At 41.3% G+C, this 16,500-nt stretch overlaps 1 protein-coding gene across 1 annotated transcript in view; it reads right to left on the bottom strand.

Moving 5' to 3' along the window:
* LOC115110903 (ubiquitin carboxyl-terminal hydrolase 43-like) overlaps window positions 1–12,631 on the bottom strand; it is a 95,028-nt gene extending 82,397 nt beyond the window's left edge. Inside the window, exon 1 of the mRNA XM_065010217.1 lies at window positions 11,683–12,631. Within this exon, the coding sequence (XP_064866289.1) occupies window positions 11,683–12,303 (621 nt within the window). The 5' untranslated portion in view covers window positions 12,304–12,631. The remainder of the gene's footprint in view (window positions 1–11,682) is intronic.
* Between the last annotated feature and the right edge of the window lie 3,869 nt (window positions 12,632–16,500).

The raw sequence follows: 16,500 nt of genomic DNA, 5'->3' as shown, positions 1-16,500 counted from the left end.
AGGGCCAGAACTCAGACTGTACAGACAAATCCATTGTCTAGTTGTCCCTGTGCCAGCAGCAAGTCTGTCCCTTTTGTGTCAAGAAAGAACAGCATGACATAATGGCCTCTTGGAGACTGGCAGCACAGTTTAGGGAAACAAGATAGCCTTCATGTAATAGGTTTTCTCATTGTACTGCTTTACCCTACTGTAAATATATTGCATGGAAGGCAAAGCACAATTGAGGTAGCAAGATGAAAGACCTACATCGATGTTGTACGACTCGTTTTGTTGTGTTCTACATAGTCTGATGGCAGTGTACAGACAATAAAGATTTTAACTCTTGACATACTTTAAATGAACTCTCTAAGGCAGTTTCCAGAAATAAGCTCTCTGTGGACACATAATGCTACAATTACAAGCTGCTGTTCCAGTGGCAAATCTCCCATGGTAATTCTAGTTATCTTCATCAGTGTCTCTGAATGTGGTAATTGCAACATATAAATAATACTGTAGATAAGGTAGATAAGGTATAGTTCTCTCTGTGGTGTCCACAATGGCCATTTTGACCTAATTACGTATAACTCTGGACTGTGTAATATTTGTGTATGATTAATGCTCTGGTTTACGAGGTACCTGACTCTAACTGACAATTAATATGGAGCAGTCCCACCAGTCATATAAATAGGACCACTGCTAGGGTTTTTTACATTAGATGACTACATTAGATGACCTCTGAATGTTGGTATACACTGCCTCTTTCTCTGCAGTGTCATCATCAAGCAAATGAAGCATGATCATGATAATAGTGGGTGCTGGTACTGGAAAAATAATGTGACATATACTGTATGGGACCCCTAGTTTGGGGGTGGAGTGGGGGGGTGATATAATATACTAGCCTAAACAATATATACTGACAAAAGCACATACTACAGGTCACGGAAAGACCTACAATTTAATTATTTATTTTTTAAATTTTGTTTGGGGGTAACTGTGAGGTAACTGTTTTTAAAAGGACATTCTATTCCAAAATAACTGAAAATTATAAAATAGATTTTCCCACTCCGGAAATGAGCCCAATAACTTATCGGTCCATATTACCAGGCAGGTGTTATTTAGCAATAAGCATTGTCACCTGATGTAGCCCACCTGATGCTAACTCTTAGATCTAAACATTAGGCTATCTTGTTGCCAGTTAGGAACATACTGATGACTTGAATGCTCCCCCCAAACAATTCCACTGGCCAATGATCATGTTACACCTGACCTGTGTTACATTTAGCCCCAATCTTATGCATTCAACGCCATTAGCGAGCTCTGACGAGCATAAACCATGGCGCTGATAAAAAATATGGTTCTAAAATAGTGCATTTTAACACATTTTGGGGATTGAGAAATAAGTGTAGTAACACTAGAACGCTCCGTGATCCTCCGCTATTTACAGTGGCCATCATAACGGCTTTCAAATGTGGGTTTTCCCGCGACTGTATTAAGAATGTTGTACAATGACTGGACATCCATATGTCTCTCCCTGTGCAGCACTCGCAATTTGAGTGCTCCTCAAGAGGAATATTACTTTCTCGCATAGAATGTGACAGGCTGAACAATTTAATAGGTAAACTATTCTACTATTGGGTTGCTTACTCATGTTTTTGGTTGTGGAAAATTAAAATGTGGACAAGACATTTTTCTTTATATAATTCAAAATTAGGGAGAGGTGTCATGCCCATAGAGGGCACAGGTGCATGTACCCCCACAGATTTGTCTTATTTATATATAATATTATTTATTTTTTTAAATACGACTAGCCACCTAGCGATGTTATGCCCAGATAAGTTCCTAATCTCACAACCTCATAACTAGCTAAAATAAACCATTTCAGGCTATCAATCAAGTTAGAGTAGCTAGCTTGTGTAACTATATTAGCTGGCATGCCTTTAGAAAAGCAAGCAATTACTATATGTCCTGAATAAGACTCACATTACTTTCAATCTTTAACCCACATTTTTGCAGAGATGCAGAAAAGCATATTTAGTTTCTTAACAAAAACTGTCAGGAGGATACAGACAGCTCAAGAGGTAACCTATGTTTAGATATGCAGAAAAATAAACAGTTTTGGCATAATTACTATGGTTCTAGATTGCAGCAAAAAGCTGTTTTAGGTGTTTGAAAAATGCTAAATTCTCCAATTTCAGGACAGGGACATGTCCCCAATACGGATCAAAGGTCCCGGGTCTCATTTGAATCATAGGCGCCAGGTGTCGGACTCGGCGGGACCCAGCCCAAATAAACCCCTGTGTACGCCTGAAGAGAAGATTTACAGAACAAGAACAAGTGTCATCTCCCTGTGACTTCACTGAGTCATTTAACTTCATATTTAATGTCCTGAAATCAAAAGCTCTGCCAGATCAAATAGCCTAATCATTAAAAGGCCTACATGGAGACCTTAAATATTGACAAATCCGTGGAAGCCAGAGTCACTGTCACAGTGAAGAGTCATCACACAAGAGTCATCACACAAACATGTCAAAAGTCTAAACTGATTTAGCCTTCAATCATGACCAGATCGTCCATCTGCTCTGTAGAGAGGGAGGGAGGACTGAATTCCAGCTCAAGAAGCATTCATCACTCCCTCCCTCCCTACCCTCCCTGACCCCTGTCCTAGGCCTCTCCCATGTTATTGAAACCTATATACTAGCTGGTGAGTAACTGTTTGAGTTTCTGTTTTCAAACCTTCTCTGGCCCCTCTATACAAACAGTGATATCCACCAGGAGGGATTCAGAGAATGCACTAGGACAAACAGATCAGATACTCTTTAAAACACACATCTGATTCTGATCCCAGAGCAGGTAAAATGAAGCCCTCAGATCAGAGGACAGTGACAGTTAGGACATGATGAAGGGGAAGAATGTATATAAAGTCACGGACACAGTACTTAACCTTTGATACAACATTTAAGTAACCCTCCCCCGACAGCGTCAGTCCTGCAAGGTGCTACTGGAATGTGGCTCAGTGCCAGTCATCCTGTGGTAGCTACCTTTGTGTTTTATTTTTCTCCAGTCTGCGCCACCAACCTGCCTGAGGGGACACTGGGACAGATCAACATTTAATGGTAACTTTTTGCTTCTAATTAACTTCTTTGGGACTGGGGGGCAGTATTGAGTAGCTTGGATAAAAAGGTGCCCAGAATAAACTGCCTGCTACTTAGGCCTAAAAGCTAGAATATGCATATAATATGCATATAAGATTTGGGTAGAACACACGCTGAAGTTTCTAAAACTGTTTGAATGATGTCTGTGAGTATAACAGAACTCATATGGCAGGCAAAAACCTGAGAAAAAATCCAACCAGGAAGTGGGAAATCTGATGTTAGTAGTTTTTCAAGTCATTGCCTATCCAATATACTGTGTCTATGGGGTCATATTGGCTTCCACTAGATGTCAACAGTCTTGCAGAGTGCCATGAGCTCAGTCTCGTGCGCTCCCGTGAGAGTTAGCTGCGTTCCATTGCATTTCTAAAGACAAAGGAATTCTCAGGTTGAAAGATTATTGAAGATTTATGATCAAAACATCCTAAAGATTGATTCTATACTTCGTTTGACATGTTTCTGTGAACTGTAACACGACTTTCCGTCTGAACTTTCGCCTGGACTTGCCCGCACATTGTGAGTTTGGATTGTGTACTAAACACGCAAACAAAAAGGAGGTATTTGGACATAAAATATGGACTTTATCGAACAAAACAAACATTTATTGTGGAACTGGGATTCCTGTGAGTGCATTCTGATGAAGATCATCAAAGGTAGGTGAATATTTATAATGCTATTTCTGACTTCTGTTGACTCCACAACATGGCGGGTATCTGCATGGCTTGTTTTTGTGTCTGAGCGCCGTACTCAGATTATTGCATGGTGTGCTTTTTCCGTAAAGTTTTTTTGAAATCTGACACAGCGGTTACATTAAGGAGAAGTGGATCTAAAATTCCATGCATAACACTTGTATCTTTTAGCAATGTTTATTATGAGTATTTCTGTAAATTGATGTGGCTCGCTGCAAAATAACCGGATGTTTTGGAACTACTGAACATAACGTGCCAATGTAATCTGAGGTTTTTGGATATAAATATTAACTTTATCGAACAAAACATACATGTAACATGAAGTCCTATAAGTGTCATCTGATGAAGATCATCAAAGGTTAGTGATTCATTTTATCTCTATTTCTCATTTTTGTGACTGATTTTTTGGCTGGAAAAATGGCTGTGTTTTTCTGTGATTAGGTACTGACCTAGCATATTTGTTTGGTGTGCTTTCGTCGTAAAGCCTTTTTGAAATCGGACACTGTGGCTGCATTTACAACAAGTATATCTTTAAAATGGTGTAAAATAGTTGTATGCTTGAGGAATTTTAATTATGGGACATCTGTTGTTTTGAATTTGGCGCCCTGCAATTTCACTGGCTGTTGGCGAGGTGGGACACTACCGTCCCACATATCCCAGAGAGGTTTTAACCAAGATTTACTTGGTGCATATTAGTGAATATTAGCCTGTAACTGAACAGCACAAATGTGTGCAACCACCAAATTGCTTTTGCTAATACATTGTGTTACATCATAAAGTTTACTTACATTCACTTTCATTTTCTCCTCCAAAATTGTGTTTTTTTATGGGATGTGACGCAAACACTTATCCACCTTCTTTGCTATTCCTTGTCTTTGCTATTCTTACTCTATCAGAGGCATGTGGAGTGACTGATAATACTGTTTGAGAACTCTGCTCTGAGATAATTACGAAGTGGGCCATTTAAATTACAAGGTAAGGTTTTTGATTGTTTATAGATGGCTGGTTGTTTTGTCTGATACTCCCATGGCCTAAGGGCTCAGACAGGGGCCTGACAGCTATCTGATTATCTCATGGTGCCTGCAGACTAGAGGTCGACCGATTAATCGGAATGGCCGATTTAAATAGGGCCAATTTCAAGTTTTCATAACAATCGGAAATCGATATTTTTGGACACCGATTTGGACAAATTATTATTATTGTTATTTTTTTAAATATATTTTTTACACCTTTATTTAATCTTTATTTAACTAGGCAAGTCAGTTAAAAACACATTATTTAAAAATATATATATTTTGTTGTTGAATTTTACCCCCAATTTCATGGTATCCAATTCCCGTACAACTCCCGTACAGGCTCGGGAGAGACAAAGGTTGAAAGTAATGCATCCTCCAATACACAACAAAGTGCATATCCAACCCAGAAGCCAGCCACATCAATGTGTTGGAGGAAACACCGTGCACCTGGCAACCTTGGTTAGCATGCACTGCACCCAGCCCACCACAGGAGTCGCTGGCGCGCAATGAGACAGGTTAGTGATTCATTTTATCTCTATTTCTGATTTTTGTGACTCCTCTCTTTGGCTGGAAAAATGGCTGTGTTTTTCTGTGATTAGGTACTGACCTAGCATATTTGTTTGGTGTGCTTTCGTCGTAAAGCCTTTTTGAAATCGGACACTGTGGCTGCATTTACAACAAGTATATCTTTAAAATGGTGTAAAATAGTTGTATGCTTGAGGAATTTTAATTATGGGACATCTGTTGTTTTGAATTTGGCGCCCTGCGGACCTCCCGGTCACGGCCGGTTACGTCAGAGCCTGGGCGCGAACCCAGAGTCTCTGGTGGCACAGCTGGCGCTGCAGTACAGCGCCCTTAACCACTGCGCCACCTGGGAGGCTCACATTCTTATTTTCAATGACGGCCTAGGAACGGTGGTTTAACTGCCTTGTTCAGGGGCAGAACGACAGATTTTTACCTTGTCAGTTCAGGGATTCAATCTTGCAACCTTACAGTTAACTAGTCCAACACTCTAACCACCTGCCTCTCATTGCACTCCACGAGGAGCCTGCCTGTTACGTGAATGCAGTAAGCCAAGGTAAGTTGCTAGCTAGCATTAAACTTATCTTATAAAAAACAATCAATCATAATCACTAGTTAACTACACATGGTTGAGGATATTACTAGTTTATCTAGCATGTCCTGCGTTGCATATAATCGATGCGGCGTGTATTCGCAAAAAAGGACTTTCCTTGCTCCAATGTGTACCTAACCATAAACATCAATGCCTTTCTTAAAACCAATACACAGAAGTATATATTTTTAAACCTGCATATTTAGCTAAAAGAAATCCAGGTTAGCAGGCAATATTAACCAGGTGAAATTGTGTCACTTCTCTTGCGTTCATTGCACGCAGTCAGGGTATATGCAACAGTTTGGGCCGCCTAATTTGCCAGAATCTTACTTAATTATGACATAGCATTGAAGGTTGTGCAATGTAACAGGAATATTTAGATTTATGGATGCCACCCGTTAGATAAAATGCGGAACAGTTACGTATTTCACTGAAAGAATAAACGTCTTGTTTTCGAGATGATAGTGTAACGGATCTCGTCCTCCTCTTCTGAGGAGGAGTAGCGAGAAGGATCGGAGGATCAATGCGTAGCGTGGTAAGTGTCCATAATGTTTAATCAAACACAACAGAACACTGGAACAAAACAATAAACGTGAATAAACGAAACACTGGTAACAGACACTGACACGGAAGACAAACACCCACAACTCAAAAGTGAAACCAGGCTACCTAAGTATGATTCTCAATCAGGGACAACGATTGACAGCTGCCTCTGATTGAGAACCATACTAGGCCGAACACAGAAATCCCAAATGATAGAAAAACGAACATAGACAACCCACTCAACTCACGCCCTAGTTTCCGGATTCTACCATATTAATGACCTAAGGCTCGTATTTCTGTGTGTTATTATGTTATAACTAAGTCTATGATTCGATAGAGCAGTCTGACTGAGCGGCGGTAGGCACCAGCAGGCTCGTAAGCATTCATTCAAACAGCACTTTCGTGCATTTTGCCAGCAGCTCTTTGCTGTGCTTCAAGCATTGCGCTGTTAATGACTTCAAGCCCATCAACTCCCGAGATCAGGCTGGTGTAACCGATGTGAAATGGCTAGCTAGTTAGTGGGGTGCACGCTAATAGCGTTTCAAACGTCACTTGCTCTGAGACTTGGAGTAGTTATTCTCCTTTCTCTGCATGGTAACGCTGCGTCGAGGGTGGCTGTTATCGATGTGTTCCGGGTTCGAGCCCAGGTAGGGGCGAGGAGAGGGACGGAACCTATTCTGTTACACTGGCAATACTAAAGTGCCTATAAGAACATCCAATAGTCAAAGGTATATGAAATACACATGGTATAGAGAGAAATAGTCCTATAATTCCTATAATAACTACAACCTAAAACTTCTTACCTGGGAATATTGAAGACTCATGTTAAAAGTATCCACCAGCTTTCATATGTTCTCATGTTCTGAGCAAGGAACTTAAACGTTAGCTTTCTTACATGGCACATATTGCACTTTTACTTTCTTCTCCAACACTTTGTTTTTGCATTATTTAAACCAAATTGAACATGTTTCATTATTTATTTGAGGCTAAATTGATTTTATTGATGTATTATATTAAGTTAAAATAAGTGTTCATTCAGTATTGTTGTAATTGTCATTATTACAAATAAATGTAAAAAATCTTCAGATTAATCGATATCAGATTTTTTGGGTCCTCCAATAATCGGTATCGGCGTTGAAAAATCATAATCGGTCGACCTCTACTGCAGACAGCTGTGGAATTACATAAAATACAGTTTTAGACGGCCAGACATGAACTCATGACCCTTCTGGTCACAGAGCCACAGCCAAGATGCACGCCTGTGTGTACTTAAACACAGGAAAGATCTCATCACATACATTGAGTGTTTTTCATTACAGCTATCTTGAGATCTCAACTATCTTGACTACATGAAGCCAGCTCAGATTTTTGTCCTCTCAAAATCTGATAGGAGAGTCCCACAAGATAAGAAGGAAGTGGCTATAGATGGAGAGAAGTTGGCAGGGTGTCCAGAGAAGAGTGAGATTGTGAGAAATAATTACTTTTTGGAGGAGATGAACACAGAACATTGGGTCAGACAGAAACCAAATAAACTAGTTAGGATTGATTCTCCTATGAGACCTCTCTGGCAGGAGGTACAGCACTGACTGCACAATAAAGGTAATTCAATCTCTGGATGGTATTTTAGTCTGGTATTGTGGTTGGGTACTCTCAATATGCCCCTCATTGACCACCACCCAGACAAAACTTCTCTAACTCCTGACCCCAGCTGTCTCAGCCTCCAGTATTTATGCTGCAGTAGTTTATGTGTCAGGGGGCTAGGGTCAGTCTGTTATATCTTATCTGGTGTCCTGTGTGAATTTAAGTAGTGCTTTCTCTAATTCTCTCTCTCTCTTTCTTTCTCTCTTTCTTTCTCTCTCTCTCTCTCGGAGGACCTGAGCCCTAGGACCATGCCTCAGGACTACCTGGCCTGATGACTCCTTGCTGTCCTCAGTCCACCTGGCTGTGTTGCTGCTCCAGTTTCAACTGTTCTGCCTGCGGATATGGAACCCTGACCTGTTCACCGGACATGCTACCTGTCCCAGACCTGCTCTCTAGAGACAGCAGGAGTGGTAGAGATACTTTGAATGATCGGCTATGAAAAGCCAACTGACATTTATTCCTGAGGTGCTAACTTGTTGCACCCTCGACAACCACTGTGATTATTATTCTTTGACTCTGCTGGTCATCTATGAACATTTGAACATCTTGGCCATGTTCTGTTATAATCTCCACCCGGCACAGACAGAAGAGGACTGGCCACCCCTCATAGCCTGGTTCCTCTCTAGGTTTCTTCCTAGGTTCTGGCCTTTCTAGGGAGTTTTTCCTAGCCACCGTGCTTCTACACCTGCATTGCTTGCTGTTTGGGGTTTTAGGCTGGGTTTCTGTACAGCGCTTTGAGATTTCAGCTGATGTAAGAAGGGCTTTATAAATACATTTGATTTTATTTGAACTCCTATACTTCCAGTACATTACACTGAGCTAGAGGCAAAGTGATTGAGCCTGGCTTTGCACAATGCAGGGTGAAGGTGTGCCTCTAGTTACGCTTACACCTCTTCTCCTCACAGACCAAAATCGCATTTCCAAGAATAAATCCATTGTGAATGTATTGTCCTACTCCTTATCATCTTCTCTTTATCTGGCCTTGAACTATATGGGAGCTTAGCACTGCAGGCGGGAGTGTGATAATTGATTTTTCCTCCTCTTTAGCGTGGGCAGGGTGATCCACAAGAAGATTCACTCTCAGATCCACACTCAGATGCACTCTCAGATCCACTCTCAGATCCACTCTCAGATCCACACTCAGATCCACTCTCAGATCCAAAATCAGATCCACTCTCAGATCCACACTCAGATCCACAACCTCAGATCCACTCTCAGATCCACACTCTCAGATCCACACTCTCAGATCCACTCTCAGATCCACACTCAGATCCACAACCTCAGATCCACACTCTCAGATCCACACTCTCAGATCCACACTCTCAGATCCACTCTCAGATCCACACTCAGATCCACTCTCAGATCCACACTCTCAGATCCACACTCTCAGATCCACTCTCAGATCCACACTCAGATCCACTCTCAGATCCACTCTCAGATCCACTCTCAGATCCACTCTCAGATCTACACTCTCAGATCCTTTAATGGAGAGTGTTCCTCTCAATAAACAGTCTTCTCTATGGCAATGTTGCCTAACTAACATAATGAAGTGTGTCCAATTCAGAAACACTGTAAATGGTAGTGAGTCAGCCAGGTGCTCATCATCTCAGCGACTGTAATATTAAAACCCAGCGTTCAAAGCCGCCATACCTGGACACTCAATATGACACACCATCTTTCAAAAGTCTGTTTAGAGTATAGTAAGTCCTTTGTTTATGTTCAAGGTTCTTCTGTGCTGTGAGTGTCTGACGGAACAAAGTGCTAGCTCAGCACTCCAGACAGACACCTGGTAATCCCATGCCCTCAGACTCCAGTGACACACTGTGCCAGCCAGCCACCTCATTACTAAGTGGTGAACTAAAAGCCATCTGGGTAAACCCACAGACTATAAAAGCACTGGAGAGATGAACTCGAGTTCAGGGTAGTAGCTATTGAACTGGAGTTCAGCGTAGTAGCTACTGAACTGGAGTTCAGCGTAGTAGCTATTGAACTGGAGTTCAGCGTAGTAGCTATTGAACTGGAGTTCAGCGTAGTAGCTATTGAACTGGAGTTCAGTGTAGTAGCTATTGAACTGGAGTTCAGCGTAGTAGCTATTGAACTGGAGTTCAGTGTAGTAGCTATTGAACTGAAGTTCAGCGTAGTAGCTATTGAACTGGAGTTCAGCGTAGTAGCTATTGAACTGGAGTTCAGCGTAGTAGCTATTGAACTGGAGTTCAGCGTAGTAGCTATTGAACTGGAGTTCAGAGTAGTAGTTATTGAACTGGAGTTCAGCGTAGTAGCTATTGAACTGGAGTTCAGCGTAGTAGCTATTGAAATGGAGTTCAGCGTAGTAGCTATTGAACTGGAGTTCAGCGTAGTAGCTATTGAACTGGAGTTCAGCGTAGTAGCTATTGAACTGGAGTTCAGCGTAGTAGCTATTGAACTGGAGTTCAGTGTAGTAGCTATTGAACTGGAGTTCAGGGTAGTAGCTATTGAACTGGAGTTCAGTGTAGTAGCTATTGAACTGGAGTTCAGCGTAGTAGCTATTGAACTGGAGTTCAGTGTAGTAGCTATTGAACTGAAGTTCAGCGTAGTAGCTATTGAACTGGAGTTCAGCGTAGTAGCTATTGAACTGGAGTTCAGCGTAGTAGCTATTGAAATGGAGTTCAGCGTAGTAGCTATTGAACTGGAGTTCAGCGTAGTAGCTATTGAACTGGAGTTCAGCGTAGTAGCTATTGAACTGGAGTTCAGCGTAGTAGCTATTGAACTGGAGTTCAGTGTAGTAGCTATTGAACTGGAGTTCAGGGTAGTAGCTATTGAACTGGAGTTCAGTGTAGTAGCTATTGAACTGGAGTTCAGCGTAGTAGCTATTGAACTGGAGTTCAGTGTAGTAGCTATTGAACTGAAGTTCAGCGTAGTAGCTATTGAACTGGAGTTCAGCGTAGTAGCTATTGAACTGGAGTTCAGCGTAGTAGCTATTGAACTGGAGTTCAGCGTAGTAGCTATTGAACTGGAGTTCAGCATAGTAGCTATTGAACTGGAGTTCAGCGTAGTAGCTATTGAACTGGAGTTCAGCGTAGTAGCTGATGCACTGACTTATAAAGTAATCAAACCTGGCGAAAGAAATAAACAGGTTACCTATAGGCTAATACATCTTATGAGCTCCAATGTCATGGATAGTGCTTCAGGCAGCATTTTTTGGAATATAACATCAAATCAAATGTTATTTGTCACATGTTTCGTAAACAACAGGTGTAGACCAACAGTAAAATGCTTATTGACCAATATCTTAACATTTTCTGTAAATCCCCTCAATATTTTAGGCAAATGTCACACAAATAGTTTTTTATCATGTTAGGAATGACAGCAGCATAGTTGTTTTATGTTGCGGTTTCAATCAAGGTGCAGTCAAGGTATACAGGGGCAGGAGCAAATGGAAATAAAGCCGCTATCTTCACCCCTGGCTCTCTGGTACTTAAAATAGCTTGTCCTGAGTTTATTACATAGTAAGTATATTGTTAGTACACAGGTATAAGAGCAACTAGATTTAATTATAGCCAACTATAGCCTACCTTGAATTCCACTGACAGTTGAGGGATGTATTCCAGAGTCCAGAGTGCCCTAACAAGTGATGCCAACTGCTCCGTGACTTCACCTCTGGCATGCTGCGTGTCTTCACTTTTAACAATCCCATTCATTCTCCTTCGACTCAAATCCAATTTGTACCGCTCCAACCCGAGATACTCTGCGAGCAGGTCAGTGTTGCTCAAGCACTGGACCACGGCGTTCATGAAACAGGTGTTCCCATGATTTTTCAAGCCTAGAACACCTGGAATTTTGCCACCATAGCACCATAAAACCCTCTCTTTCACCGAGCAACGGGAAGAAGCTATCGAATTATTTTTAACAGAATCATCCCCGGCGACCTGGACATCCTCTTTGATATTTTCTGAGTTGGTACTGATGTTACAAGGTGTCCCGTCACGAAACCCTCCATCGTCATCCTCTGCGCCCTGAACTGCAACATCTCCAAAGTGGGTAAAAGTGCCCAAAGTTTTGATAATTTTATTTACAAAACTCCCCACCGACTTCAATGATTTCTTTCGAAAAAGCCGTCCATGTTTCTGTTTGTTTTCCTTGCGCTTTGCTGCCTTTGACGTGGCTTCATCCTTCACTCTGCAGTGTTTATCCATATCTTTATAATACTTTGCCAATTTTGGAGAATTCTGGAATTAATTTCGAGGCCAGTGTGCCACTTTTCTGCAGAGATTTCCCATCCGGATACCGTGAGGAGGACAGAACACCAGCGCACAGAGGTGAAACCATCGCGGAGCCATGGCACATCAACACATATCGACTCCGTGCAGCCGGTAAACGTCAAACATTTCATCACTTACTGAAACCCTTAATACTTGTTGACCAAATTACATGAGCTCCATCGATGTTCAACATTACCCTCGCCTTTTCTTGCCTCCTACTTGCAGCCTTTACGGGCATGTACACACGCACTTACCCATCGCTTCGAACTTCGTCTCGAAAGAGGCGTGTATTCATGCGTAGTGTGTGACTATTCCCTCCCACTTTGATTCTAGTCCCTGTATCATCAAAGTAGTTTACACTGGCATAGTAGGCTATATAAACTCTGACTCACAAATTAATGTTTCCAGGTTTAACTTTTATTTTCATGAAAACAATCAAGTTGATGTTTCCAGGTTTAACTTTTATTCTCATGAAAACAAGCAGTTTTTCATGGTTGAATGTTGAAACAGTCATATTTTCTTTTTGGCAGGTTTTCTCTGTTAATATAAAATATGTGGATTAGTCATGGACACGTTTTTGCATTTAGAACACACACACATATTAGCCAATCATAAATTTCCCAACCCCTGCTGTTTCAGCCCACTGGCATGAAGGGCAGTGGTGAGGTGCTCACCTGAAGAGAGCAGTAACCAACCATACACAACAGATAGAAGGATATGATGGAAAATAAGCAGACATATTTCAGTCAGGTTCATCTCAAACATGAACTTTATGGAGTTTGTTGGTTGGGGAAAAAAACAGTCTTTGCAAAAGCATAAGTGCATTCCTTTTACATTCACAACAATATCATTCAATACCTTGGAGAATGCCCTGGTAGAAATGGAGACCTTGTGAAATAATGTCTTGTTAATCTATACTCAGGCAATGAAATGGGAACACTAATAGGAGTGGGATCTTTAAAGGTCCAATGCAGCTTGTTCACCAGCTTGTCATCACCATTCGCCACCTATGTGGAGACACAAAGCATACATTATTATGGGATATCAGTGTTTCGTTTAGTCTGCTGTCAGTGCAGTACAATGGGTACAGTACAGACTATCTCATCTTACAAAGGCTTGATGAATGATGTCTCTGAGAGACAATGAAATGTTGTGGCCTGAGATTACATTGAACTGTATAAACCATACATATGCTGTTTCTTAATTTGAGCCAGTTTCTCACAGCAGGAAAATAATCCTGCAGCAACAGGAAATATTAATTATTATGTGGATTATAAATAATGGATATTTTTCTAGGGGTTTGATACATTCTACATTAGCGTAAATCAAGTCTGAAACTATAAAGTGGAATTTACCAACAAGATTTAAGGTAACGCATCTGTATCTGTCACAAACTGGTCTCCATCGAGGGTGATGTCATTCCATGAATGGATCCTGAGAGGGACCCTTCTAGTTCTCGTAAGGCAAACCCGTCATACACCTCCCAATAGCCAATCCGTCACAGAAAATATACAGTATGTTAAATATTACAGGCCTTGATGTGCAGTAAACGAGGATCGTAGAATAGTTGTGTGTAGAACTCTCATTAAACTGCAAAATGCATACAATCACAATGTATAAAATCCACCCAACAGTTTCCAAAAGCGCATGCTCATTATTTTTCAACCAGGATTATAATATACAGAGTCTTTCACAATGACCATTATTCATTATTCAAACTTTTTAATTAATGCAAGTCTGTGTCAAAATCTCTCCTCCTGTTTAAAAATGTTTATAAGCAGATGTATTGTGCATGCCAGCATTTATTGGCTGGTAAATACTTTTGGGAGATTTATAACTAAAGCCTTGACTTTCTCCTAATGAGTCCTTCACAGTATGCAAATAGAAACTGCTACCGTCTATCAAATAGTAAAATGCAGTGGTTAAAACATGGTTGTGTGGGAATGAGCCATAATCATCTCTGGGGTTGGCAGCTGTCTCCTTGGCCTCTCGGCCTCCCGTTGCAACTGTTATTTGAAGGTATTTTTAGACCACAAATACCACATTTCCCTTTTAAAACGCAGGTGCCTTTCTATTTTTTCCCTTGTTGAAAAATTCATTAACCTACAAAGAAGGAGCTCAGGAAAGGTGTAGATTTGACATCCTATGTGATTGTGCTCACCACTTTTCATGAAAAAACATGTGCTCCAGTAGTGTAGAGTTTAGACATGCAGTGGGGAGAACAAGTATTTGATACACTGCCGATTTTGCAGGTTTTCCTACTTACAAAGCATGTAGAGGTCTGTCATTTTTACCATAGGTACACGTCAACTGTGAGAGACGGAATCTAAAACAAAAATCCAGAAAATCACATTGTATGATTTTTAAGTAATTAATTTGCATTTTATTGCATGACATAAGTATTTGATCACCTACCAACCAGTAAGAATTCCGTCTCTCACAGACTTGTTAGTTTTTCTTTAAGAAGCCCTCCTGTTCTCCACTCATTACCTGTATTAACTGCACCTGTTAACTCGTTACCTGTGTAAAAGACACCTGTCCACACACTCAATCAAACATACTTCAACCTCTCCACAATGGCCAAGACCAGAGAGCTGTGTAAGGACATCAGGGATAAAATTGTAAACCTGCACAAGGCTGGGATGGGCTACAGGACAATAGGCAAGCAGCTTGGTGAGAAGGCAACAACTGTTGGCGCAATTATTCGAAAATGGAAGAAGTTCAAGATGATGGTCAATCACCCTCAGTCTGGGGCTCCATGCAAGATCTCACCTCGTCGGCCATCAATGATCATGAGGAAGGTGAGGGATCAGCCCAGAACTACACGGCAGGACCTGGTCAATTACCTGAAGAGAGCTGGGACCACAGTCTCAAAGAAAACCATTAGTAACACACTACGCTGTCATGGATTAAAATCCTGCAGCGCACGCAAGGTCCCCCTGCTCAAGCCAGCGCATGTCCAGGCCCGTCTGAAGTTTGACAATGACCATCTGGATGATCCAGAGGATGAATGGGAGAAGGTCATGTCGTCTGATGAGACAAAAATAGAGCTTTTTGGTCTAAACTCCACTCGCCGTGTTTGGAGGAAGAAGAAGGATGAGTACAACCCCAAGAACACCATCCCAACCGTGAAGCATGGAGGTGGAAACATCATTCTTTGGGGATGCTTTTCTGCAAAGGGGACAGGACGACTGCACCGTATGAAGGGGAGGATGGATGGGGCCATGTATCGTGAGATCTTGGCCAACAACCTCCTTCCCTCAGTAAGAGCATTGAAGATGGGTCGTGGCTGGGTCTTCCAGCATGACAACGACCCGAAACACACAGCCAGGGCAACTAAGGAGTGGCTCCGTAAGAAGCATCTCAAGGTCCTGGAGTGGCCTAGCCAGTCTCCAGACCTGAACCCAATAGAAAATCTTTGGATGGAGCTGAAAGTCCGTATTGCCCAGCGACAGCCCTGAAACCTGAAGGATCTGGAGAAGGTCTGTATGGAGGAGTGGGCCAAAATCCCTGCTGCAGTGTGTGCAAACCTGGTCAAGAACTACAGGAAACGTATGATCTCTGTAATTGCAAACAGAGGTTTCTGTACCAAATATTAAGTTCTGCTTTTCTGATGTATCAAATACTTATGTCATGCAATAAAATGCAAATTAATTAATTAAATATCATATAATGTGATTTTCTGGATTTTCTCTACCTGCTTTGTAAGTTGGAAAACCTGCAAAATCAGCAGTGTATCAAATACTTGTTCTCCCCACTGTACCTAGTCTATTGATGTAAAGAAATTATGCTAGCAAAAAGTATATTCTATTTATACACAAAACACTCCCCCTCAGTTAAAGATAAATAGAAAAAGGTGTTTCTTTGAAAGTGCTGCAGTTTGATCCAGAGTCCTGAATCTAAAAAATCAGGTCCAAACGTCCATTATGAAGACATATGGATTGTACTCATGAAATACTCAATTATAATACTACGAAAACCAAGCCTCAAGAGAAATGATCTCTGTGGAATACCTCAAAATAACAATATTTTATGTGATGTTAGTGTGCTACTCAATGGACTGCTCTGGTCCACCAGTGAAATATATATGTTTTAAGTTAAACAAGGAGAGATCATTTTCCAATTAGGTTT

The sequence above is a fragment of the Oncorhynchus nerka genome, linkage group LG26 (genome assembly GCF_034236695.1).
Source record: "Oncorhynchus nerka isolate Pitt River linkage group LG26, Oner_Uvic_2.0, whole genome shotgun sequence".
Classification (NCBI taxonomy): Eukaryota; Metazoa; Chordata; class Actinopteri; order Salmoniformes; family Salmonidae; genus Oncorhynchus; species Oncorhynchus nerka.
This window is presented reverse-complemented; position numbering and strand designations above follow the sequence as displayed.